We start from the raw sequence: 27,700 nt of genomic DNA, 5'->3' as shown, positions 1-27,700 counted from the left end.
GCCCTCTGAGAAGAATCATGTCTCTGAAAAGCACGGGATATTCAAATGCACTGGTTTGGGTTTTTCTTTTATATTTAATGATTTCAAAGACAAGGTTAGTAGACAAATAATGGAAAAATAATGACTTAAGATAGAAAAAGCAATAGTGAGGACTGCTACTATAGTTCTCTGTCCAAATGGTGCTCCAACATAAATGGACTTACAGTAATAATCAGAAGGAAAAGTCTTGCTTTTATGGCTGAGTGATTTCTTCCAGTATATTCAGCACCAGAAATTGTCTGGAATTTCCACTGGTCTGATTTGATACTCAGGATCCTGTTCTGCTGTGGGGCATTACCAACAGAAGAGTAAGCTGTATGGTGGAGAGGAAGACTCTTTGTTCTTTTCCAGTCTAACAGAGAACTAAATAGTAGAGCAGATGGATGGACAGACAGACCCCTTGTTTGTTTTGCAGTGTATATTATCCTGGCAGCTGGATTGTGGCTTAGCACAAGATTCGTGTCATATACCAAGAAAGGCATTCTCAGACACCAGCACCTTTCATTACTTAGCTGTTTCAGTCTTAACAAATTAAGTTTATGAGCCCCTTTATAAAGGGGAAAGGAGCAAGACAAATCTGCTTTAAGATAAAGCACAACCTGGATCTGTCAGACATAGACTGAATACTTGTACAAAAGATCCTTTTCTTCCATCTTGGAATATCTCGTAGTTTCTTTGTAAAGCCCTGCTTGTCTGTATCCACCTGTTTTGATCTCTTGGTTAGATGGTAAATTCAAGGTGGGGGAATTATTCTGGATCTACATGATTTGGTCTACATGGTCTGCCAGGAATTGGTAGGTGTTATGGTGATTCAAATAATGAAAATAGACTATAAAGGGAAAAACAACACTCCCAGACAATGAGAGCAGGAAGCTTGGTCACAAATAGTTTGTCATTTGACATGAAGTCCACATTACTCATGTCAGTGGTTTGATTGCCTCAATCCACTGCACTCGCTCTGCCTTGGAGCTGGCCTGGATGTAATAATGAATGTCATTTTTGGTGATGATTTTGAAGAGGTTGCCTTGCACATTGCCCTTCACTCCTGCAGAGAAAAAAAAACCCGACAGATGAGGAGGGTGCACAGAGAAAATCTTTCTGGCAGATACGAAGCTTCATATGGAAGAATTTGAATTTCGTGAATTAGGGAATCAAATCTTTCCTTTTTATTATGAGTAAGACATCTAAAGCTCTTGAGTCTTTGATTTCCCTCTTCAAAACCCCTGGAAGTGTTCAAGGCCAGTTTGGATAGGGCTTTGAGCAAACAGCTTAAGTGGAAGTTGACCCTGTCCATGGCAGGGGGGTTGGAGCTTGGTGATCATTGGGGTCCTTTCCAACCCAAACCATTTGGTGATTCTGTGGTTCTATGAAAATAAAGATACACACATTCCTGCCATAGATTGTATGAACTACTGTGCACTCTACAACATACCTAAAATAGTCTCTGTTTAGGTGAAGACTATTATTTGAGTTATACACTGGAATGATGAACCCCTACCAGTTTGCACAGTAGATCAGATTTTCTCCTGCCCATAGCTGGGTTCCTCTTAGCAAGGATCTCTGTTGTTCATCATGTCCCCCTGCCCCCAGACCAAAACATTTTCAGACCTTCTCTTTAGAAAGATGTTCTGTATTTTATATCTACACATTGTACTTACTGTCATAAAACATATTCCTTGAACAACAGAAACACTTATCTGTGAGGCTGAGGTTCTAGACAAATGTCTGAACTAAGCCCATGCTCCAGCAGAACTGGTTTTTTATTGCTGTCTTTATATCTCCCCTACATTTGGGTTCTTTTCAGGAAGGAAAAGGTAACAGCGTAAGTAGAGAGGACACAGAAAAGGAATGGCATCAGAGGATGCCTCAAGACTTTGAGATAAAAAACGCCCAAAAAGAAGGTGTTTTCTATTTGTCTGTTAACTCTGGAATATTATTCAGTCCTAGGACTGTCTCAGAGGTCATATGACTAAGAAAAGCCCATATAAAGGGAACACCCAAGATATGTGGAAATAACGCTTAAAAAAAAAATCCCCTTTGGTGTGGACAACCCAGCAGTACAGGGATTTGGGACGTGCCTCTGCCCTTGCTTGCAAAGGGAAATGAAAGGTCAGCCCACTTGTGCATACAAGCAACCATACATACAAACCCACACCCAAAGACTGTATTGCTACGGCATAAATATAAATGTATGGACATTTAGAGGCTCGTTCTCACCTGCTGGGACTCCATTGTCCTCCAGAGCTGAGACAAGACAGCCACGAAGAGAGAATCCACCTACTGGTTTGTTTTCTTCCTGCAAAGAAAAAGGAAACAAGGCTTAGCTGGAAAATATCATCATTAAAATAATTTCCCAGAGCACGTGCATTACTTTTATGAAGTTGGAGACATAATGCCAGTTTTTCCAGGCATGTCACAAGATAAATCAATTAGAACATGTAGTTAAATGCATTACTGTATTGTTTCAGTCTCAGATGTTTCTCTGATGTAGCTGGGCGTGGTATAAATCAGTTAAAAGCACAAGGGTAGGCAATCACATTTCAAACGTATGTATGGTTTTATCAACAGCAATATGTTGAATTGTATATATTTCTGTAAGTATTTAGCTTGCTGCTTTTCACTGAGACTATATGGGAAAAATCTGACTGTTTTCCGTAGTTGGCTAGCACTCTTGTTTCTTGCCTTCAGGTTCTGCAGTTTCAGCTTATAGCATTACGAGAATAAGTTGCAGTGAAAAAAATCCATGAAGGAAGAGGAAACAAAAAATGAATTAGCTCCATAAGCTCTTTTCACTGGGATGTTGCTTTTGTCTTCTTTAAAAGTCACATAAAGCATTTCTATACATGTTCTTGCAATCCTGTTGGGCTTTGTGCTACCATAAGTATCTGACTTGCTCACATTGATTATTATATTCATGAAGATAAGTTCTACTGTTCTATGAGAAAGTTTAAAACTGAGTAGTAGAAATTCCTATAAATACTTTGGCATTAAGGAGACGCTATTCAATGCTGGAATAAGAATCTAAAAAATCCCAGTGCCAGTATGATCCTCAAGTGGTGGGATTTCCGCCCAGAAAGATCACAACCCAGAAAGAAACCCTGCAGGACCATGGTCCCAGACTGTGAGGGTACAGCAAAAGACCAATCCCAAGAAGACTGCTGCCACTCGGCTAAGGAAAAGGAATCTCACAGGAAAAAGACAAGACAGAAGATGCAGGGATACAAAATCCTACAAGGACAACCTCTTAGGGTAAGGCCAGAGAGGTCTAATTCCCCAGGAAATGGATAGAGGAACCCAGGGTGATAGAAACATTTACAGCATAATTGTATCTTCTTTATAATGTTTATGTCTCTAAAAGGATTTCTGGGGAGGGTAACTTCCCACTCACGTACCTTGGTGGGATCATAGTAGTGCAAAAAAGCAGGATCAGCTCTCAAAACAAATTTTCTCACCTTCCAGTTTTTCCTCTTGTGCCCCTGGCAAGATGGAAGAATTAAAATTACTACCTCCTGAAATGACCGTTTTCCTATAGGCTGTAGGGGAGACATAAATAGATACCAAAAAAGAGGGTTTGGACCCAAAAAGGAAAAGTATTTCCTAACATCTTGGTAATTCCCATCATCTTCTGCTTATCTTTCTTCTTCATACATTGATAATTCCATTGTCTCTTCCTTTCCTGTGCTGAGAACTAAGAAAGCAGAGTGACAGGAACAAATGGTTATATCCCTGATTCCTGCTTTTAATTTCAGATTAAATATGGGTTTCAGATTAAAAGCCCATGCTGTGTGTGCTCTGAGGGGCTTATGTCAGGTCCTTTTGGAGCTCTTTACTCTTTCATCGCAGCCCTCTCATTGCTGACAGGCCTGTGCCAGGCCCTGTGAGCATCCCCTCCCCTGGAGGTTTGGTGCTGGGGCTGCTGGGGGCTGTCCCTGGCTGCTGCTGAGCACAGGCAGAAGCTCCTGGGCAGCTCTCGTGCCCTGTGGTGATGGGAGGCTGCCCTACCAGCCTGTGGGGATCCCACAGCGCCCTGCCAACCCTCATGGTGCCCTGGCAGCTGGAGGAGGGAGGGTTGGGAAGCATCTGATGATCCAGTTTGCACAACGCTAAACTTGGGGCTCTGGGTACAAGGCTCCAGAGTAAGAGTGTGGCCATGCAGTGCAGGTAGGGTTCCATTTGCAGGTGGCTGTATTATGCTCTGAAAGAGCATGACTGACCCTCGTCTTGTTCATAGTAAGCATTGGAAACTACACCTTGCAGACCAAGGGTCAGATCTTGGAAACAGTTGCTGCCAACAGGTAATTGTGCCCAAAACCAAGATTTCACCACCACCAAAGCACCCACATGTCCACAGATAAATGTCCACTTCATACAAAGGTCAAGCTACTCAGCTTTGAAATTCGTCTGTGGCCAGCAAAACATCATCACTGTTCACTCTACCTGGATGGGATAGGTTGAACCAAAGGAACAGTGGCTCTGCTTGGAAGTGAATGTAACACCTCTGGTAGGATTTGGAGTTTGTGTGGGACTTCGGCTTTTGATACTGTTTTGTACCTTTCAGTATATGCTCAATATGTACAGAACATCCAATTAATCCTGCCTGAGCAAGTTCCACAGTTCACTTCTTTGTAACTGGATACTCTTAACTGCAAGACCTCAAGTACTGACGGGCAAGTTGTGCTGGGCACAACTCTCCAGCCATGATCATATAAGACAACATTTACTCTCTAAGAAACCCTAAGAGCTGTAATTTTTCTTGTTTCCTTGGGCAGGTTCCAAGACTTTGCTTACCTGTTTCACTAAGAATCCTTGCTTCACAATTTTGCCACTTAATTCAGAGATGTTAAAATGTACCTCTTCCTTGGAACTGGTATTTTTCTTACTGCTCTCAGCCTGCAAATAGGGAAAAGACATTTCCACTTTTGTTTTTAATCTAAACAGAGTTTTAAGTACAAAATTCTGCATTTTATTTTCCCTTTTATTTTCCTTAGCTGTTTTTAGCTTATATTTCCTGAGTAAATTCTACTCCATAGCTCTGTTGCACAGCCTTGTAGGACCAAGATTCACAGGCAACAAATTACAGCTGTAAAGCTGCACATGCTGGGTAGAAGCACTGTGGCCTTGAGCTGTAGCATAACTACAGCACTGCCTCCAATACATGCAGACACAGCACTGCACTCCAGGGACACACCTCTTTTAATGCCTAATTATGTAATTTGTAGATCCCTCCATATCCATGTAGCTATTTGGCTCCAGCAAAAGTGCCAGTGTTAGTACTACTAAAAGCCTAGAGCTGCTCCTTCTGCATTTGCTTTCTCAGCCTGCACACTTGCCTTTGGTTGCAGGCTGTGTGTGTCCCCTCCTCACTACCCCAAATCAAGTGTGTGACAAGGGCCAGAGGAGGTGCCTCTGTCAGCAGCTGCATCACTTACAAACATGTACAGTGCGGTGGAGTCATCGAGGAACTTCTCAGAGGGGTCGCTGGAGCGCATGGCCTCCGTGCTGCGGACCCCCACAGGCCTGATGAAGTTCTCATCCATCAGCATGGATGCCAAGGTGACAGCCTCAAATCGTGACACAGCAAAGCTGTTGGAGATGAGCCAGTCCACCAGGGCAGAACCTGCAGGAAGAAAGGCAGCTCTCATACCAAGACAGTGTGCTCTTCTGAGGAAAGGCAAATGGTCTCCTGCCACACAGGTTTTCACTTGTTGAAACATTTTGGCACCATCCCAAAGATTGTCAGAGAAGTGCTGAGTTGACCAAAAGTGTGGGGTTCTAAGTGTACTTCCATATGTCCAAAGAGCAAGAAGGAAAAGTTTTGGAGAGCTTGGCTGCACTGCCAGGCTCCACTGGGTTATCCCACAATTTATCCCACTATGAAGGCAGTACAGTAGCTCCTTTGTCCCTGCAATGAGGCATATCAGATGTGAGGTGGCTCTTTGTCTGCAGTAGGTGTACCTGTGAAGGTCTCTTTATATCTGCTGCCTTGATCCAAATTGCGGGTCAGCTTAATTCCAGTACTGCTGTCATACATTCTCTCCACTATGTCACTGCAAACGAGAGCACAGCACAGTATCAGCAGATGAGAAAGACAGGCAGAAATTCCTGCATACTTCTGTCAGTGCCTGGGATGTCCTCATGATTACCCACATAAAGATGGGAATTATTCTAGGTACTGCCCCAGAAGCAGTCCTAAGTACATTCCAGGAAAACTTTATTCTCCCAATAGCAGCACTAAACAAGGTGCCTCACAAAGTATCTTTCAATTTAAAGCACTTCAAGCTGATCTATAGTCAGCCTGACTTACCTGCTCAACACAAATCAAATTAATGTAATTCTTCTGTTTCTTAATCTGTTCTCTGATTCCTCTTATTTAAGATGACACACCCTAAAAATCCTAGTCTGGATTGCAATTGTTGGTTGAAAACGAACAAGGCACAAAGTCACTACCCACTGCTTCCCTGATGTTACATCTTTTGAGGTAATACATCTCCCCAGTGAGAGCATCTTCAGCTGACTAGGAAGGTCTTCAAGCCAGCAGTGAGGTGCCTGTGCAGAACCCACATACTCCCAAAATGTAATGGTCAGGAAAAAGTGCGTTCCCTGGCAAAAGTATGTGCAAACCTAGGACAGCACAGCCAGTTTAGAGGTTCCTGGCCACACAGGAGCAGATCTGTGAAGAAAGGAGCTTCCGTTGATCCTCCCCATCCATCGACTCAGGCACTTTGCAAACTACAGCAACAACAGAATGAGAAATCATATACACTTACTGGAGGCTGATATTTTCTAGCAGTTTGAAAGAGTTCTTCATTCTGTGAAGTTCTTGTACCTGTACTGGGTGACCAGCATGAATAGCTCCAGTGATGTCCAAAGCCCAAGAATCACGTTCCTCCCTGGAGCAACATTCAAGGAAATAGTCTGTATTGGTTTTTGTCTTTAGTTTGATGAGTAGCTGTGGAGAAAGAAGTACAAAGCAATAACATCATTTAGCAATTTCCCTACTCTTGCATTTTGCTTTTTTTTCGCACTGGCCCAAGTGACACAGATAACTCTGATAGTGTATCCCACCTGAGCAGTTCAGAGCAATTCTTGTTCAGAAGGATGGTGGGCACAACTCTGGGTTGTTTTGGTTTTGTTTTTTTTTTGGCTTCTATCCCCCTCAAATCCCTAGGTTTTCAGATAAACATGGTCTGCATGCATGGAGCTCCTGGTACTTAGAAGAGAGCAGACCACACAGATACTGGATTACACAGGAGTGTGCTGCTGACTGTAGAGATTTTCACATCCAGATCTCGACAACTGCAAACTCTTCATTTGGCTCTTTCTGCCATGAGAAGTACTGAAATAGTCAGCAATTCCCAAAGTAATTTCCATTGTGGCCCCACACATGGGAAATCTGCATTGCTGCTGCCCATGGGTGAGCAGAGAAACAGAGGAGGCACTTTTTCTTCCAGAGTCGTCTTGCTGGAAAGTTTCTACAGCAGCAGTATTCCATTGGTGAAGGAAAAAGGAGCCTGATCTGGCTGCCTGGGAGCACCCCATGGATACCCAGGATTTAAGACAACTACCACAGATAATGCTTCCCTTTTTCTCTACCCTCCTCAGATTTTATTGAGCTGTTCATGTCCTCTCTCCACACACTGTTGGGCTGATGCATTTGCATTTCTTCTCCTCACTATGTGCACAGGAGTAGTGGTTGGGGTTGGGGTTTTTTTGTTAATAGCTGTGACTCACATTTGGGCACAGGGAAGAACAAAGACAAAATGAGGGAGTTCAGTGCTTGTCCTGGTTACACTGCTAGCGGCAGCTTGCTTTTGGCTGGTCCTAATTCCGGAAACACCGCGGTGGTATGGCTGCAGTAATCAAAGAAGCCAGGAGGAGAGAAGAAGATAGGAAGAAGTCAGAAAGTGAGTGACATAGAGAAGAGATTTTTTTCCCAGTCATACCGGTCTGTTCTCATATTCCAGGCATGGACAAGTAATAGTGCAGCCATCCAAAAGGATCCTGCCCTTTGGAGAAGGCTCCTTCTTGCCTCCTTCAATTTTGTAATACAGCAGCTTATCCTGAAGCAGAACGAACCATCTCACTTTCCAGTTACGAACAACATGTCCCTGGAGGGCAAGAAATCCACATAGCTTATTTTAACACAAGAACTGAGAAATGACCATATTTTCTTCTTGGCTTCTTGTATGAAATGAAGCACAAGAAGTCATCCTGAGTCCTGTTCTCCCTGAAATACACATTTCAAGTAACAAAATAGCACAGCTCTATCACTATAAAATCATAGAGGAATAGAAAAGTGCTTTGCTCTTTCTTCAGCCAGGAGAACTTCTTTGCTGGCAAGAATTGTTTCATGTAAAAGCTCACATGAATTATCCCAAAGAGCTGATGTAGCTGCACACCTGTCTGCTGACAGCACAGGCAGCAAAAGGGCTAAATCTGAAATGTGTGAAGGCTCTTAGCAACTAGCTCCTCCTCTCTGGTGACCCTGGGTGGTGTCTTTTTCTCTTTCATTTTGATGTGGCTCTAGGTGCCAAGTGGTTTTGCAAACACTTTGCTGGGTGAATTCGCTTTTCCTTACATCCCCCACTTACTGCTAATGAGAAGTTCATTTCAATCGTACCTGCCTCCAATCTCCTGGGCTAAAACATTCCCTGTGCTCCTGTTTCCTGTAAAGGAAATATGCTTTTTAAAGACAAAAGACTGAATGAAGGCTGCTGTTGAATGCCTCGTGGATTATATGACAATACAGACAAATCCTCCTATTTTCCCTCTGTAAACAGCCCCCAGCTCTCTTTAGTCTGGTTAAAGGACAGCAAAGCCAGTGAGGGCTGGCACTGGCAGGCTCAGTCCTGTCTGATGGTGTCTGGTCCAGCTTTGCTGTGCAAAGAGCTGACTTGTGTTTCTACAGGTGATGGAGTGTTACAGCCAGCAGGCAAAGCAGGGGGTAAAGAAAGCTCTGACACCTGGGACAGGGTGAGCATGGTGAGAAGAAAGAAACATGTAAGGTCCAGTTGTGACATGAATTAAAGCTCATTAGTTCTCTGTAAATAAAGGGGAAACCCAGCAATTTCCAAGTAAAGGTGGAGTAACGAGTCTCTAAAATCCAGGGCACTATAGATCCAATGTCTTCTAGCCCATACTAAATACAATTTATCTAACTTGTGTTTGTTCTCTCCTTTCCTTTGCGTTCCTCAGTGATTTTTTTCACCTGTTGTAAAGTTACTTGGCCATTTTTCCTGTATGTTCTTTGCTATGGCTCTATTCTTTCCTTCTAGAAAATGTTCTCTTTTCTCAGGAGGTCACCTTACCTTTTTTTCTTTATCTTTACCTGAATTCCACACATTCATTTTATATTTATAATGCATTACAGTACATAATTCTGTCATTTATAATGCAATTAGATAATCCCTTTGCTTCTGTTCTCTTCTCAAGAAAGCTCTATTTTCTTTACCTGATCCTATACCTTGCTCCTTTTTCCTCTGTGAATCCCAGGTTCCCTTGTCCCTCAGTTTCCTTTAGTCATCCTCTTTGTGGTCTCCTTCCTATCAAGCTGTGTATCTGGGTGATGTTGTACAGACTGTGGTAGTCACAGCTCTGTGTGCTGCCGATAACCTGCTCCTCTCACACACTCGGTGCCTTGGCTTCCCATTTGAATTCAGTAGTCACTAAAGAGGCAAAAAGTACACCTGTAGCCCAGGGAGGAGACTGGGAGCTGGGACTGCTCTGCCCTTGCTCCACATAGAACTTCATATGGCTAGTGGCTGGCTGGCCAACTGGCTGGGAGTCCTGCCAGGAAAGCTCCTGACCAGGATTACCTTCATGTTAGCACCAGAAACACTGCCACGTACTGTAGAAAAGCATTTCCCAAGGCGTGGCAAAGCTTTGAACAAACCTCTGAATCACATTTTTCTCTGTGAAATCAAGGACCATATTAATCATTGAGACAGGGTCTTGATACTAAAAGCAGTTTATGTCCCTTGCTAAATTGCCTCCTTGTGTTCCAGCAATGACTGACTTGGTCCTACAGGGAGAAGTACTGGGAAGGTTGAAATCTTTCAGCTCTTTTCACCACATTTTGGCTAAAATTTTCTTACAGCACTGCTTGAGGAGTATGGAAAAAAGAAGTTATTTCAAGCACATTTTTAAGTTTGCATTGCCCTGATCCCCTTTAAAAAGAATAATCTGTTCTCCATTCTTTCATATGAAATGGGAAACCCTGCACAGACAGGTCACTGAAAAATGCACAAGCTATCTTAACCGACTGTCAGAACTTCTTCTGCCTCGCCATCCTCCGCTGCTCACCCCCACTGCTGCCTCGGACGTGCTCCTTGCAGGGGTGTGTGCGAGGTGCAGACATATTGGCTTTCTAAGCCCTGAGTCATCCTGATGGCTAATTCACCTTCCTCTACAGAAATGCCAGCACGGGGAAACTTGCGGGTGGGTAGCGAATAGCTGCAGTTCATGCAGCTTCCCTAGCAGGCATCTCCACAAACCTGGAGGAGCTCCTTTCCCAGGAGCAGGCAGGAGCCCCTCCGACCCAGCACCCAACAGGCTGCCTTGCCAGAGCCCTGGCTCGCTGCAGTCCCTGCTCAGGAGCTGCTTCCACGTTTGAGCAGAGCAGCACGGGGGGGAACCAGAGCACTCACCCGTTTGACGAGGAAGCCCTCCTTCAGCACTCCAGCTTCTTCCTCCATCATAGCCAGCAGGGAAAAGAGCAGAGCCCCCGCAGAGAATTGCCTGAGCCCTGGCAGTCTGTCCGTCTGCACATGATTTGTTTAAGAAAGTTCATTTTTCTTTGCTCCCCTCCTCCTCCAATGTGACGCACTCTCCCTTCCCTGTTTTTTTTTTCCTCCCTCCCTACCTGTGAGACATTAGTTAAACAGCGAGCTGGCTCTGATATATTACCTGCCCTCGGGGAAGTAAAACAAAGGGATGTCTAAAAAGGATCTTGAAAGATTTTCACAGAATTTAGTAGAGCAAAAAACCACCACCGAGTGAGCTGGCCAATATAAGCAGCTAGAAAATGACAAATCAGGTATTGCATGGGAGGGGGAAGCAGAATTTTAAAACCACATTCCTCAAAACTTCAGACTAAACAACTACCACTTAAAATTTCTCATCTAACAAACACATCTCTCAGAAGTTCTAGAGATCAGCACAGCTTGTAACACATAGGATATTGTGATTACAAGGTGACTTTTACAAATCTTAAAGTAACTTCTTTTGCTAAAAATTTATTTTCCTAAATAAGCTCCAAAGCACCTACAAGTCCACTCTACTTTCAGTGACCCCTCAGTATATAAACCCAGATTCTCAACCTAATATCTTAAATCTCTACGTAAGCAGGCTTTTAGTAAAGCAGCCTGATCCATGAACATTGCAGTGACCTCTTGTACCTCCTGAATGCCTCTGAAACAGAGTGTCTTTTGTGTCTAAATACAATCTCAGATGTTTATTGTATTTTTAAAGACTTCAGCTGCCATGACAAATCTCTTTTGATAGATTTATCAAATCTTGTCCTGATGAAGTAAACCAGTATTAATAATTCAGAGTGCTGCTGTTCAGAAGTAATAGCCTTTGCTATTCTGTCAGCATTCCATGACTCTCACTAAAATTAAGGTGATATATGTGGGCAGAGTTATGAGCTGTGATAAGAAATACAGGGTAGAGTATAGCAAATAAACAAAAGCACTCGTTGCTATGTAAAGAGTCCAGAGGTCAGTAAGACAAAGTGACTAAAATATCATGGGGCACACTTTCATGCACCAAGGAAAAGGAACAAACAAATAATTTCTTTATACATTTTTATAACTTTTAGCTAGGAATAGCAAGACACTGAAGAATTGAAACCAGCACTGTACTGGAGACAACCCAGAGAAGAGTCCTGCAGAGGCTGTGAGAATACAATGGGTGACTAAACAATGCTGGAAATTAGAAAAGTTGATTCTGTATAAAGAGAAAACATGCTGGCTGAGATTTCAAAAGCAGAAGTTACCTATGTAGCTTCTACTGCAGACCTTTTGCCTCTTGGGAAAAGGCAGGCAGCATCGAGGCAACCGGCTCAGTAAGTCATATCCCAGTATGTTTGTTCTTCAGTCCACCTAAAGTCAGTACAGTAACAGAACACTTTTTGCTGCTGGTATGTAATATTTTGAGTTACCAATGGAAAATTTTGTAATTTTTTTTAGTATTACTGTAGCCTTAAAATAAAGCAGAACTTAACCAAATATATTTTTGTTAATTGAAAAAATAATCTCCATCTCTGCATATATATATATATGCATATATATATATGTTGGGGAAGATGAAACAGGAAAGCCTTGGAAATATGATTGCCTGACAAAAGATTTTGGGAATATGAAAACTACAGGCAACATCGAAATGAAAGCCACTTTTGAAATACCAGGTCTTAGTTACTGAACAACTAGAAAACAATGGTATGGCCGACTGAAGTAATCCCCTCTTGATGGAACAATACCCTCTGCTTGCAAACAGGTCCAAGGGTCAGAGCAGACCCTACTAGCTCAGCAGAAGGGGTCCAAAGAGTAGTTTTTAGAAGTTAAGATGTAACACTCTATGGTAATATAAGAACTCTTATAGGCTGTATGTAAATGCTATAGGATTTGTATCTTGTATTAGATTGGTTAGTGACAATTAGAATATTCAGTGCAGAAGATGATTTATTGTATTGTAACCAGGACTTCAGACATTCACATTCACATTCTCATTCTCATTCTCACTTCTATTCTTTCTCTCTTCTATTCATTCCTCTCTTCCACTTCTACTCTTGCTCCTACTCTCTCTCTCTCTCTCTCTCTCACCCGTTCACTCTCTTGCTCTCTTGGGCCTGCTCAGAGCTGAGTCTACCAGCTCTGAGCAGTGCCCCAATACCCACGCCCTTTACAATAAACCAGCTGTGTCCCAAGACCTGCCTATAGAGATCTCTCGTCTCCATCCGTCACCGTCTACGTCCGGCCGTCCCGACTGGACCCCAGAACCCCCGTAACCTACATATATATATATACACACACACATATATATTTGTACATAAAAGTTGTATTCAGAAGATGAATCTTGGAAAAAAAACTCTGATAAATTCAGCAGAAAAATAAAAGAAAATAAATTTCACCTCACCAAGTTTTGTACATTACATTACACAAGAGGGAAAAAAAAAAAAAGAAAACTTGAGACCAGGTACACAAGAGATATTACTGCTGCATGCATTTCCTGGACATGCACTCTTTATATAACCAGCTTCAGGAATACAGTGTTCCACCACTTGGTATTTGAGGTTTGACTTCACATTGTTCAGCTTGTTACTGCAGGCAATTTATTCAAGGTGCTATTTCATGCTAGGGAGGACAGGTAGAAGCTTGCAGGGGGCTCTCGCTCAGACAGTGATCTCAGAATTGCTCCATAAGCAGTCCTTGCTGAAGATCTGACAAGCTCCTTTTCTCCAGCATGCAGACCACCCACGACCCCGCAGACGTATCTTCGCAAAATTAACATTAGCAACAACGAATTCTATTGTCAAACTGCTGGTGAAAGGTGAAACAAATCTTGCTTCAGCTGGTCATTAAATAACAGGTTTCGTATTAACTACTTATATAGAGCCTTCACTTCCTGCAATACCTCAACTCAAAGTGTTTCTTCAATACTTCAGATATTTATCATACACACACCCCTTCCTCCCTGTCTCATTCTGTAGTTAATCGAGGCTGAAAAACTGCCCCTGTATTGCTCCCGAGGCTGAGTAAACACAGATCTTTCATGGTCAGGTCGTGTAAAATGAGTCAGTGGACCCGGGCTGTCCTATTCATGCATGGGCTGGGAATGCAAGTTCTGGCATTGAACGCTTCCGGTGGGAAAGGACATGCTTCGATCTGTATAAACTTAGGGAGCTCTACATCAAATCTTCTGTGGGACTTAAAACTACTGAAGAGTACCCATTTCCTCAGATTCCCTTCAGAGTGTTTTCCACATGTCAGTGTAGTAGTACAACAGAAAAAGGACAGTTAAGTGCTTCACATTTTCTTCCCTTTGAAGTGACCCCCAAATACTTTATATGCTGTAGAATTTGAAATAGAATGGCCAGGAAGAGCCGGCTTCAAGATCACAGGATGCTACTCAGGGTTACAGGGGAGGGAGGAGCAGCCTCCACAGTTCTGAGTGCAGGCTGTGCTCTTTCAGCTGGCAGACCCTGCTGGTACCTCCCGTTCAGTCCTTCAAGAAGCCACACAGCTGAGACTAAGGGAACCTGCCCAAAGGAAAACCCCATCCCATGCTCTGCCATGCCCAACGTGTATCATCATGTCACACACAGCATTGGGGCATTACAGACACCACAGTTTTCAAAGCAGCTTCTTAGGACTTTGCCCTCCAGTGTAGCACTCTCATTAAATATTTAGTTCCTTTAGTGGATTAGGAAATATGATGAAAACAAACCACATCAAAATAAAGCATGATGAAACATTTCTAGATAAAAGTGAAAGACAACAAGCATTCAATAGTATTCTGACATAACAGCAATTTAAAAATTAACTGTAGAAAGGTGCAAGTATTTGGAAACAGTTGTTTCATTGCCTAGACTCTTGAAAATCAAAGTGCAGATTCTGCTATGAAGAACACACCAGCTCCACTGCACCTAAAAAAAATCCTGTGGGCCAAAATCAGAGAGAAGACAGCAAGAAATTGTCACTGTACTAAAAACCAGACAAACCACAACAGCCCCAAGGGCACCACTTCTTTAGAAACCACTATTTCCCCTCATCAGAAACAGGATACCGGGCTGTGTGTTACCAGACTCTGTGCCTGACCTGAGCCACTATAACTGTTTGGGTTGGATTTTTGCATTAATGAGTCCTTACTGTTTCCAAGCTGTCAATCTTAGAAAATCAATTTGAGGTAGGAAAGTCAAACTGAGATCCTTACAACTAACATATCAGGCCAAGTCCTGTCCACAGGTATACCTGTCCTCTTCCCTTCCATTGACTATGCTTAGTGCAAGGGGAGATGTTGGCCTTGTGATTACAGTTCAGCAAACAGCACAGTAGCTAATGAACAGCAGGAATGTGCTGCCTGGATTTAGCAACTTAACAAAGACAGTCACAAAAAGCCCTTATTTTAAGCACTCAGTAAGCAAAGACAGTTCCAGAAATAGAAAAAGAGCCAGGTTGAGACACAAAGCATTAAGCTCAGCAACTCCTAAAGATCTTTAAGTGATGCTGCACAGCAGCGCCCCAGCACTCCCTCATTAACAGGCACCCATCTGATACCTCCTCCTTCCCGTTTCTGCAATGCATGAGAAGGATCGACCAGGTTTGCCTTGTGTCTTTTATTTATTCTTGGTTGAAATATGCTCAGGAGAACAAATTGGGAGAGCCTGATTTTATCTGCCAGGATGACAAGTGATTGAAATGCATTTACCTGAACCTGCTTTGCTATCATCCTCACCATCTCGGCCATTTTTTTCAGGCACTCACAACCAACTCAGACTCTTGCCCACCAGCACATTCCAGCTCTAATTAGAAATGCTCTGGTAGCTACTGAAGAAATTTAACAAACTTCTGCCTAAGTTACTGACAGAAACAATGCTCCCCTATTAACACACCAAAACAGCTTTCACAGATTATACTAATTGTAATCCCTGCATTGCACTCCTTCCTTCCTTAGAGCACGTGTGGTTCACTCTTCAGTACTTTTTCCTTCACAGAATTATTATGGCATGGAGATCACACGGTGATAGAGTTTTAAAATACTTTGCTTTGTACCCTGAGTACCCATCTTTGTGTTTAATGGAAGTCAAATCACTATTTTAGTGAAGGGGCACAGTTGGAAGAGCTGTTCAAACAGGAAACTGATATTATCACAACTTCAAGCCATGCAAGGCTGTCATACACAGCTGCTGAAAAGACAATGTGAGAAAACCATTAAAAATATCTTTTCTTCATTTTGCGCATTCAAGTATTTTCCAACATTCTGTAAAGACTGAAAGTTATTTACCTTTTTTGGCTTTGCTTTACTATCAGAGTTGGGTACACATGAACTTCTCTGATACCCCAGCATGGACAAGCAGCACATTGCAATATGTATGCCCTTTGAGAACGCTTTTGTGGCAACACCACGTAGCAATAATATAGTTTGTACCAAGGCAGTAAGAAGAATGCCTAGTTAATGCTCAAAGCCTCATTTTTCGTGCATTTTCCCTCTAGCACCACAAAATATTAAGAAAAAAAAAGGGCAGTATGGGACATGACAATTAAAAAAAAAATACCAACAGATTTAAAAATCTAGCAAGCTGGAAAGGTTACTTAGAAAGCACAACTCTTTCCCCTCAGTTCCCACTGACAAGGAAAACAGGATTTTTAAATTTTGGTTTTTTAAACTCCAATTTAGAAAGCACATCTTGTTTCTCTTCAGAGAAGATAAACAGGTTTTTTCTAAAGTGAGTATCTCAGTCCAGTGTAAATGGGATGTAAGGTAGGCAGAACTGAAGGTCATGTTGCAGTGAGCTCACAGACAGTGCTGCCCATTTTGAAGTATGTAAGTTCATTAAAGCTCCTGCTATATTCACCTATCGAGCAAAGGGCAACTATATGTAGTTTTTCATTTATCAGCTATGTTTATTGGCATGGAAACAAGCTATTTTCAAAGTTTTCAACTTCTCAGTCCCTAAATGCAGATGATAAACAAAGGAAATGCTAATTTAAACAAGTCTGCATCAACAAACTTGCAAGTAAAACATTAATGTAAAACGTTCTGGTCCACTCATTATCAGCTTGATTTAAAGCAAACAAAAGAAAGCCCTTTCAATGTTAAAGAGGAGTCGCCCATTAATCATGCTGTTCCAGGTTTTATATTCACACCACTCTAGGCCATGTGACAGAAGAGGAGGAAAAAACCCAAAACCTCGGTTTTACATAGCCCAGAAATTTATTGAATATTTGCTCAAATACATTCTGTATAGAACTGTTCTGCTTGCTTGGTTTTGCTGCTCCCAGGAAAGATCATTAACAGATGCACTGAGCTGCAATCACCAATTAGGAATTATTACATATGAAAGTGTTAAGTATGGGGCTGCAAACTCCTTCTGGCCAGATCTGCCTTGAATTTGACTAGGCACCTTCCTTTCAAAGGATTCAATATGGGTAAGTTGCTGCACCAAAAGTTATTTAAAAGAGCCTGTTACATTTTGGTCTTTTTAAACAGGAAAACACTTCAAATATTTGTTTTTGAAGTTTTCAATACTGGAAATGTTTAGTCCAGAGTGTTTGCAATGGGGTTTCTAGTTTTCCATATGGTCTCTCGTCTAAGTATCCCAGAACATTTAGTCTTCTGTTTTGGCTTCCATTTCCTCGGCATCATCATCCCCATCCACTTCAGCATTTTCCCTCTCCAGTCTTTCCAGCTGCCTTGCAAGTTCAGTCTCGTCTGTGTCAGTAACCACCTTAGGCTGAAAAACACCAAACCAGAACACATGGCAAACTCTCATAAAGAAAGGTCACATATATTTTTAGACTCTGATTCCACATAAATAGTAAGAGATAAAATACATCCTGAAGTCACACAATAAAACCCAGCAAAGTTAGATTTTTTGACCATTTGTTTATTTCAGGAGCACAGACACTCAGATTTTTTTTTTGTTTCTTAATAACTTCTTGTTAAGATTTCTTGTAGCACTACTGATCTTGCACTACTTAGAAATATTGCAAGGAAAAAGTTGTATTTTAGAATGTAATTTGTTCTTACCTCCATCTGCACATTAAAGACTCCTCTCTTTTCCTCAATTTTTTCTTTAATTACAGCCATGGCTTGATTCAGAACAGACAGTCCTTCAGTTCTCTCCAGTGTTGTAGTAGTCATCACATAACGAGGAGGGGCTATCAGATTAATCTGCCACATTGTAAAGATTGGGGAAAGAAGCAAACTCAGTAACAAAGGAAAAGACATTATGCCTAGCTAGGCCAAACAATTAAAAGCATTACAACCCATATGTTTTTTTTTTTAATGATGACTAAGTAAACTTTTGTTACAAGAGACTGTTATAAAAAGTAATTTCCAAAGGAGAGAGTACTTTCAAGTTTTTTTAAGAACACTTATTGAGTAGCTCACTTAACATCCAAAAACTGTTGGGGAAGAAAAACTAGGCCTGGGTACAGTACTCATTCTACCAACACTCAAATGTAAGCAGAGCAAACCTTCCTTTTCTTGCACAATCTTATACCTGAAAATAAAATTTATTGCTCCCTACTTAAGACTGCATAAAGGAACAGTGGTTATGTAGTGTGCCAATACCAGACTTTAACAAATTGAACAGAATAAATACAGCTTCCTGAACGTTGAAAGCCACTGCACAACCATAGGAAGGACTGTCATAGCTGAAAGTAAAAGTGTTACAGACCTGCAGGAGAAGAATTGGAAAGCAGGCACATGGCTTCACGTGACCAGTACAATTGCATACTACTGGTCCCTGAGGGCATCAGGAAAGTTTGCTTTTGATTCCATTATAAAGACTGGCACTCACTTTGATGGGCATGTTCTCCGTGGAACAGTTCAAGCCTGCTCTCAAAGCTTCTTTAACTGCATCTATGCCTTCATAACCATAACAGGCCACCTCAATATCTAGGACAGAGAAATACAAGTAATAAAATTCTACCATTACAAAAAGCTGCAAAATATTTAAAGCTTTTTAACTTAAGCTTTAATAAATCTTTTTAGCAACCAATGTTTATCCACAATGAGAGCCTCAGTAGCTCCCAAATCTGAGGAAGGTATTACATTTGCTTGACTTCTAAGTTGAGGTTAAAGTCTTTATAAATTCTTTGAACATGCAACATTTTACATTGCGCTTTGAAAAGCTAGGACACAAAATTATACACCCATATTCACTCACTTCTCATCCAGTAAATACAACACAACACTAGTAATTATGTATTTCCATGGAGAGATGAAAATATAAAAGCAATAAATACAAGAGAAAATGAAAGATAAGGGAAAGTGAAACTTGAAAAGGAACACATCCACAAAGTTATGGAACTCCATGAGCAATTACAACACAAGTAGAGAGGCATCACTTGAGGAGCATTAGAATATATTTTTATAAGGTTAACCTGTGGTTAGGATTATACTTAACTATGGCCTTTCGTAGGTGTTTGAAAATCAAGGCATAAACTAATGCTGGTGATATCTGTAATACCCTGACCAGTGTGAAGACAAAGATTTCTTTACCTGCATAGCAATGGCACAAGACTAAGCTACACAAAGATGTTGGTTTCACTTCCAGGTGACTCACAAAAACCTGCTAATTCTGAGATATCAGGAACAAATTCAGAGAGGACCATCCCAGTCAGCCTCAGAAGCCAATGGCAAGATTCTACACTTGCGCTGATGACAAAATTAATGACTTAGACCATCAGAACAAAATAGGCAGCATGAAGGAAGTAAGAAGACATGCTCATCAAGTAACTTGATTTTCAAAATTGATGAAGTGCTATTCATGTTAGCAAATTCACTCTTCATGGCAATCAAATCAAATATTTGAAACCTATGTTAACTCCTGGTAATCTAAAGCAATAAGTAGAGGAATTTTACATTACCTTACTTTTTTACTCTCTTCTTGACTGCAGTGTCATGTGGATGAGGCTTTTCTCTCCACAGTAATCAGCAAGTGTTAATGCTCTTCGATATATACTTGCAGAGCAGTGGCAATTTCTCAATCTGGTTAAAAATGTGATTCTGCTACACTATCTGTTTAATGGCAAGCGTGCCTTTAGGCTGTTCTGTAGAGCCAGATTTACAGTTTTGAAGTACATCTTCTTAAGTCAGGCAGTCATGTGCTTTTTCTGCCCACACTAAATTAATAAGAGACAAACTAGTTCATACATTAGAGATATGCTAGGCTTGAGCTGATATATCCCACTGAATGGTTTGCAACCAACCCATTAGAAATACTATTTTCACATGTTTATGAAGAAGTAAGGCATATGCTGTAGCTGTGCTGACACGGATCAATCATCCTGCCAGGGAATCAATGAATTTAAAACTCTGAAAAATGAAAAAGAATACTGTAGATGCAGTAATAACTATAAAATATTTAATTTCACTGCGTGCCAATGCAAAATGACAGACTGCATTACCTATCATGACAACCAGTTTGTGTTCCAAGCGATCTTGCACTTTGGGATAGAACCCACACAGGAAATTTGAAAGCAATCCTTGATTAAGGTGTCTTAATTCTGAACAGTTCCATTCAAATACCAGGATTATGAACCGTTAAGTTTTAACTGAGTTTATAGTTTGCAACAAGGCACACTATCTCGACCTAAGATATGTTCAAGGAGCACGTGGGAAGAACTCACCAGCTCGGATTTTGACTGCCTGTGGTGTCAGCCGTCTGTTAATATTGTCAATCAATACACGCCTCTCTTCCTCAGTCAGATCCAGGCTATCCAGGATTGCAGGGTCTCTGAGCCAAGCAAAGCAACGTTATAGAAATTATACTGAAGAGGAATACAACACACATAAACTGCTGGTACTATTTCTATTTCTTACAAATAATCCTAGATATCTACCAGGCAAAGAAAACAGGGAAATTTCTTAAGAACCCATTGAAACACTGCAAGAAAATGAACACATCTATTTTCAAAGTATTTTCTATTGGTAAACACAGCAGGTAAGTAGTTTACTCAATTTGTTCCTGAAAGGAACCATCTGAATGATTAAAAAAATTTTTTTAAAGTGAAGGAATGGCATCCCTCTGGCTCCCTTTATATGAGATAAATAGAATGTGACAAGTATCCAGTTTCTTGATATTGTTTTGTTTCCTCCAGTGTGAAGATACACTCATATCACATGAAAGAGAATCCATGATGAATCTGGAGTTTTAAAATTATTTTAGTGTGTCATTCAAACACACGATTTTTGTCATTCTACAAAGTAACCCATACTCATTCCGTGTTATTCTGTATTTCTTTTTAACAGTATGGATCATAGACAAGATACTTATCTGCTGGCTACGTTCTTGGCTAAAGAAAGGATTAAGGCTTTTTAAATCCCAAGCAAATAGTTTCAAATTCAGAGATCACAAAAGCAAACTCCTCTGCTGTCTACCAGTATAAATTAGCAGCTCTTTTTTGAAGAAGTGGTGTCAATTTTCTATTGCTGTATTAAATTTATCCCAAATCTATCTGAAACAGAGAACATAACCAAAAAACTCCTCACAAAAACAGTTCCTGTTCTGCAGAGACAAAAGTGCAGTTTTCTGAAAAAAAACCATGCGATCACCTATAATACTACGAGTAGGCAAACGTGAAACAAAATGGCCCAAAAGTCAGAGGCTGTACTAGAGAGTGGTCTCTGCTGCTAATAAAACATCATCTTTCATGTTTTTGTATACTAAGTATAGAGAGTAGAAGGGCCAAACAAGCAAACAGAACCCAGAAACATGACAGGTTTTACAGATCAAAATATGAACCTGGGACATACAAATTCTGCTTTATTTACAAACTGTCCTGCTAAATCCACCTGTTAAAGCATTTGGTAGACTTTCAACAATAGGTCCCCAATGTTTAATTTTTACTGATTAGAAGGTAAATATACTGTCCAATTCTCGCCACAGATACCATGCTGTGTGAAACTCCAAAACACTAATCCTCAGTACAAAGAAAGAAATAACAAGTCAAATTCTTAGAGGGAATGCTAAAACTCACACAGCACTCCAGCAAGAACAGGAAGGCAGCAATATCCATATTTTTCTGCTCCATTGCTATACATTTATGTAGGAGCACAACAGGAACAAATAAAAGTTGCAGTCCACTGTCAGAAATCTTAAGGCATTACTGATGGAAAGATGTTTTGAGAACAGATAGCTTCAGAAGTTTGTGCTCCAAACTGAATAGCAAATGAGCTACAAAAGGCCTGTGCTCAGGACTTCTCATGAGTATATAAGTGAAGCTAAAACAGCCAGTGTAACTATAGGGGTTTTTTTAAAATTCTATTATACTGGTGTTCAACAAAGTATTTATCAGTTAAGAGTGATCTGGAACTCCTTTTACAGCAATATGTCCAGATTTGCTATCACCAGAAAATAACCAGTAAATTTGCTATCACCAGAAAATAAGCATTATTACATGAAACATTCATTCTAAATGAGGACACAAGCTGTTTTTCCCCCCAAAACGCAGAGCTGGTTTTCAGCTAATTAAAAACAGTACCGAGTGCCTCACTTCCTAGAGTCAACGCCATTCCTAAAAGCCTTATTACTGCCATCTAGCGTTCAACTCCAGTTCAGCACTCACACGCTTAGGTGCTATGAAAGAGCAGAACTGAAAACGTTTACTGAAAAATCCAGTTTAGGATTGAAATTTTCATGGTAGATTCTTCAGAGGGAAACCAAACACTTTAATTCTGAAAGCAAATGAAAATATCAGACTCTATTAAAAAAACCCCAAAACAACAGTCTATCTCAGTGCATTCTTCTTTAGCATCACAATTTCCACCTCTCTGTTCATAATTCCATTTCTAAGTTTATGATCCCATGCTTTAAGCTTGGAAAAGGAGAAAAGTAACAACCCAGCTTATTGTATTTAAAAAAGAAAAAAGCTGCCTGTGCAATGGAAGAGTGACAATCAGCTCTGAGTAGAAATGCCTTCAGACATAGAGCTAGATATTTCTGACAAAATCTGCCTGGGACTAAAACCAGGCAAATTCTGACAGACAAACCAAGACCAGTGGCTCCTCCTCTGTTAGAAATGTCACAGGCTCATCTGTCTCTTTTGTACTCTTTTGTACATTATTCACTGATACTTTGGTATTTCTCCGTATCAGATTCAATTACTTCTTTTAAAAACCTGACATACACAGAGTGGCAGACTCAAAGATGGATAAAAACATGTCACCTCTGAGCCTTCTTTCTCAAGAGCTTTGGGAATTTGGAAAAATCCAGTAAGACAGAGAAACCTACCATAAGCAACTGGAAGACTGATGTCAAAATTTACTAGATTTACTTGACCAGTATATTCTCCATACTGACTCTGAGAAAGAAACCCAAGGATACAACCCAAAAGAACATAGTGACAGAACTACTTCAGGAAATACTTCTCTGCAATTTGAAATAAACCCCATGAAGCATAAAAGAAGTCCTTACGAGACTGCATGCTTGAATGCATCATAAGCACCATATCCCGGTCTTTTGTACTTGTCATCAAACACCCAGGCAGTTCTCTGGAACAGGCTCTCAAGCTGCTCATCCTTGGTGTACTCCAAGACTTCAGCAACATGGCGAAGGATGCTGTAAACCTGCAACACAGGAGTGGTAAAAACCCCAAACCAAATACTGAAAGCAGACAAAAATTCCTACTTGGAAGTGTTAAGACCACACAGCAGTAAGGACAGGAGCCTCGAACTACCTGCGTGTCTTTTCAATAAAAAGTTGTCCACGGTGTGCTAAACCAGCACGTACTTTTGAATTTCTGATCAATTAAATATACCCTTTTACATCATAAATTCTCAACTGACATCTTTCTTGATCAATTAATTAATTAATAAGCAGCTTACCATGTAGCACTCATGGACACATGAGCTGGTTATAGATCTTTGCATGGGTAAATGAGAATCAGAGCATGCTTAATACATGAACACAATGCTTTATTTTTATCTTATGTCTGCACATTTTGGTTGCTCAAGAAAGAAGCTGGAAATACACAGTGCCTAAATATAGAAAGGCAACTCACAGTCTTTGATTTTGTGAATTTGTCTTCACATTTGATTGCCTCCTCTGGAGAAACTCTTCTTTTTGACAAATCGATATAACCTATTGGGGAAGATGATTTTAAAAGTGTCAGCCATTGTGCAATCTAAGTCTGACTCCTTCAAGAGAAGCTCATTATGAACAAACACTCTGGCTCAGGATTTGCCCCTGGCGTACAGTATCCCCATATGTTGCTACAGAGAGAAACGAAGTCAAACCTTGATGAATGTAGTGAATTATGATGCAAATTAGGATGTAAAATTCTTTCAACTGTAAATACTTACAACAGCAAATTTTTGAACAGCAAATTTTTGAACAACATTCTTTTAAATTACTGCCTTAATATTTTCTCTGCAAACCACTATCTCAGCAATTAGTGATCCATTTTTATGTTTCTGTACACAGTTAGGGGAAAAAAAATCACTCCAGCATACAAAGAAGCAAATTCAATGCATATTTTTGTAGTGATAACACAATTTCATTCAAGGCTGGTACCCCATCAGTTTAGCTCTAAACAGTTTCCTAATAAAATATGCTCAGCCTGAAAGAATTGCCTGTGAAAAAATTTCTTTTGAACTCTCTTCTAAATTTGAAAAGGCCACCACCTATTTCTCACAAACTATAGGTTCTCCAGTAAGTTTAATAAAAGACCACTAGATGAATTCCAGATGTGTTTCTCTGTTAATATGAAAACAAAATTAATTTTTAAAAGTATAATTTCATTAGAGATATTGGGAAACTTATTTCACTTCAAATTTATCTGAAATAAGTTTATTCTTGTCCTTCTTTTGTCTCTGCTTTTCCTTATCCTGTCATTCATTATTTATTCTCAGAGTTAATTGCAGTTTCAGAAGTATTCTAGAAAAGCATATAACTTGAGAAATGTCATACCAACAGTAACACTTCTAGGAGATGGGCTCAGTGTTCATTATTTCTGTACAGCTGGATACAAATTTTAGATATTGCATGGAACAGTATTATCAAAATTTGAAATGTTCTCAATAGAAATTACATTTAAGAAAACCTTCAAAGATTCAAATGTTCAAAAGACAGCAAAAACCAAAACTGCCTGTACAATCTTAGCTTGTACCCTACAGGATTCACAATAGTTACATACTTGTCATCACCTTTATCAACAAGGTTTGAGACTTGTTAACAAACAGTATGGATGGTGAGCACTAAATGCTTAGCATCTAGATTTTTATGTCTACAGCAAATGATCCTTCTCTTCAGCTTAGAAAATCTACACAGATATCAAAAGAAAACTCCACTATAGTTCAGTGACCAATCTGGTGAGGACCCACTCAAATCTTTACTGATGCCAGTTACTTTCCTTGACCCAATTCCCAAAGGACACAGAGGAACAGAAGAATGATCATAGGTATGGTCAGTGATGGTCTATTTCACTTCAATGCCCAAAAAAAGTAACCCTGGCAAAACCCACAAAACCCCGCTTTGTTCATCGGCGTTTCTGTCTACGAATTCAATCTTGATATAGCCCACCATATCCCCAGATACCTTTCTCTTTGTCAACTCTTATGACCACAACACATTCATTCCTCCCGATCCGGATGAGTTTGTTTATGGAACGAATACGTCTCCTGGACAGTTCACTGAGGAGGATCATGCCTTCAATGTTGTTGTACTCCAGCAGGCTGACATAGGCTCCCATTTCAGCGATGGACCGAACATTGACCATCACTACATCTTCCACCTCTGGAAATTTATGTTGGTAGAATCTACAGCTTAGTCCTGGCATTCTGGAATTTGAGCAGAAAACCCAAAGATTTTATTTCACAGTACATCATTGCCTTCCCCTACAAATATGGCAATAAATCAGCAAGAACTGGGGAGGATAGAGAGGAACAGTGACAGAAAAGGTAGCAATTAGGATAAGGTTGTGCTTAGGTTTTAATAGAAACTAAATAATAAATTAACTTGTATTCTAAGTACTATTACCACAACCATTTCCTAAGATGCTGGTTTTTTGCATTAACATAGAAAAAGCTTTGCTACCCAGACTTCATTATCCCCTTCAACTGTTGTACTGCCTATACACAGCACACTGGAAAGGCTTCTTCAAGTGGTGGAAAGGTCGCACTGCACACCTTGCATGCATCTAAATTCATGAGCCACTGTAACATTTTCACAGATTCACAGAATATTCTGAGTTGGAAGGAACTCTCAAGGATTATCAATTGGATTGTAAGAGTAGGAGGACATAGGAGAGAAGCCTGCAGTGCTCACAAAGGATTTCGTATGCACATAATAAGAGCACGTGAGGCTAAGAAAATAAGAGGCAGACAGAAGCTTCTGTAGTACTGAGGAGACGCTGACTCCAGAAGATGACTTTTAAAGTCAGCACAAGATGTTCAGAGTAATCCTGCAAGACCTGCTCCAGAGGCCAACTGTCAGCAAAGAAACCAAAGGCATTAATCAGAACAGAACTAGCCTGGCCTGAAGTACTGAAAACACAAAAAAAACCACCCCCCAAAGACTGCGAGTCAGGAGGTGAAAAAAACCCAACAAAATCACATGAAAAAACCCCAGAATTCCTTCATTATACATTAAAAAAAAAAAAAGAAAAAGTAAAACCAACATTTCATAATCAAGGACTGGTAAGAAGGAATGCTTAAACTGTTTAGTTTTTCTGATGATGAATCCACATGCTCTTAAGCATCTAAGTTAGTTCAATTGCTTTTGTCTATGCCTTGAAGTTTCATACAGAAAATTTTCTACAACAGCAGGAGCCTAAGATGCCGAGTCAAATGCATCACTCCTTCAGGAGGTTTGTTTTAGTCACAATTTTGAAATTTTAGTCATGATCCTTACAGCAGTGCCAGTGCTTTCTAGCTACAGGAAAATTTAAAATCAGAGTAGGAATGCCAAATGCTATGTACACATGGCCATGCAATTCAGAAGATCGTGTCCACCCTTACCTCCATTCTTAACTTTTAAAAACGGGTTAATACAGACTAGCAAAGCATTATAGAAACACTCTGAAGGTTTTGTATAACTTTGTGTAAGCTGAACAAAGAACTCCAAGGTTAAAAAGGAAAACTACAGTTCGCCTTTCTAGTCCACTCAATGCAGCTCTCCTCAATCCTGCAGGTACTTAGGGGGTACATGAGAAAGCTGCACTGCAAAGCAACAAACTCGAGCCACAGCGAGCACGAGCGGACAAATACCGCTCAGCACACACATCATTCCTCTTTCCAGTCACAAGGTTTTTATTTTGGCCTTCTGTGGAAGATCCCCAGGAGCAACACTACGCCCACCGTGCGGAAGCTGGTATTTATCTTTTCCAGAGGCTGGACACGCCTCAGTCGAGGCCCTCGCGGCCGCAGAACGTCTGCGGAAACTGGCGAAAACGGAGCCAGTCCTGACCAGCGCCGCCGACACAGGCGCTGCCCCACGACCACCGCCGCACCGGAGAGGGAGCCGGGAAAAGCCCATCTCCGCCACGGCGCCGGCGGGAGGCCCGGGGAGCGCGGCCCCGCCGGCTGCAGAGCTCCGGGCGCGGTGCCGGTGCCGTCACGCCGGGCCCGGCCCTGAGCGGTGCCGGGTCCCCAAGGCCGCGGGCCGCACGCGCCGCTCCGGGAGGAGCGGGGGCGCGAGCCGGGCGGGGGCGCGCGGCGGTACCTGGGTGCGGCCCGGGGGGTCCCGCGCTGCGCTCGCGCCCCGCAGTCCCGCGCTGGCCCCGCTCCTGCCGCCGCGTGCGCCCGGCCGCTGCCGCCCTACTGCGCAGGCGCCGCGACGCTGAGGAGAGAGGGGTCGCGGTCCCCTCGAGCGCCCCCTGGCGGTGGGCGGTCAGAGCCGCGGGCTCAGCCAATCGCGTCACCTCCTGCCGAGCCCGGGGGACACGTGACGGCAAGCGGCGCGCCCGGGGCCGCGCGCGCATCCGGGTTTCGTCCC

The 27,700-nt window shown here is 41.4% G+C and overlaps 2 protein-coding genes across 2 annotated transcripts; both read right to left on the bottom strand.

The window, feature by feature from the left end:
- Nucleotides 1-528: 528 nt before the first annotated feature.
- On the bottom strand, nt 529-11,310 carry PLEK2 (pleckstrin 2). Its single transcript, XM_048308209.1, has 9 exons — nt 10,686-11,310; nt 7,983-8,147; nt 6,807-6,988; nt 5,995-6,086; nt 5,469-5,656; nt 4,828-4,929; nt 3,432-3,515; nt 2,257-2,335; nt 529-1,084 (listed from the first exon to the last, which is right to left on the bottom strand). Exons 1-9 carry the CDS (start codon nt 10,734-10,736, stop codon nt 957-959), a joined length of 1,071 nt encoding a protein of 356 aa, XP_048164166.1. The 5' UTR covers nt 10,737-11,310; the 3' UTR covers nt 529-956.
- A 5,642-nt stretch (nt 11,311-16,952) lies between these two features.
- EIF2S1 (eukaryotic translation initiation factor 2 subunit alpha) lies at nt 16,953-27,530 on the bottom strand. The gene is made up of 8 exons (XM_048307654.1): nt 27,428-27,530; nt 25,304-25,545; nt 23,769-23,848; nt 23,183-23,334; nt 20,397-20,503; nt 18,563-18,660; nt 17,788-17,931; nt 16,953-17,491 (listed from the first exon to the last, which is right to left on the bottom strand). The coding sequence occupies exons 2-8, from the start codon at nt 25,542-25,544 to the stop codon at nt 17,366-17,368; spliced, it is 948 nt and encodes a 315-aa protein (XP_048163611.1). The 5' UTR covers nt 25,545; nt 27,428-27,530; the 3' UTR covers nt 16,953-17,365.
- Between the last annotated feature and the right edge of the window lie 170 nt (nt 27,531-27,700).

Source organism: Corvus hawaiiensis, chromosome 6 (assembly GCF_020740725.1).
Source record: "Corvus hawaiiensis isolate bCorHaw1 chromosome 6, bCorHaw1.pri.cur, whole genome shotgun sequence".
NCBI classification, from domain to species: Eukaryota; Metazoa; Chordata; class Aves; order Passeriformes; family Corvidae; genus Corvus; species Corvus hawaiiensis.
The sequence above is the reverse complement of the archived record's forward strand: the minus strand, read 5'-3'. Positions and strand labels throughout refer to the sequence as shown.

What these genes read in the sequence shown, in the direction of transcription:
- EIF2S1 (XM_048307654.1), bottom strand. Translation starts at nt 25,544, where the DNA reads ATGCCAGGACTAAGCTGTAGATTCTACCAACATAAATTTCCAGAGGTG. An exon ending in GGCAGTCAAAATCCGAGCTG is followed by an intron (nt 18,661 to 20,396) that starts GTGAGTTCTTCC and finishes TCTCTGTCCTAG; the next exon opens with ATATTGAGGTGGCCTGTTAT. An exon ending in TCTTTAATGTGCAGATGGAG is followed by an intron (nt 17,492 to 17,787) that starts GTAAGAACAAAT and finishes GGTGTTTTTCAG; the next exon opens with CCTAAGGTGGTTACTGACAC.
- PLEK2 (XM_048308209.1), bottom strand. Translation starts at nt 10,736, where the DNA reads ATGATGGAGGAAGAAGCTGGAGTGCTGAAGGAGGGCTTCCTCGTCAAA. An exon ending in AAGGATTCTTAGTGAAACAG is followed by an intron (nt 3,516 to 4,827) that starts GTAAGCAAAGTC and finishes CCATCTTGCCAG; the next exon opens with GGGCACAAGAGGAAAAACTG. An exon ending in ACTACTATGATCCCACCAAG is followed by an intron (nt 2,336 to 3,431) that starts GTACGTGAGTGG and finishes TTTTCTTTGCAG; the next exon opens with GAAGAAAACAAACCAGTAGG.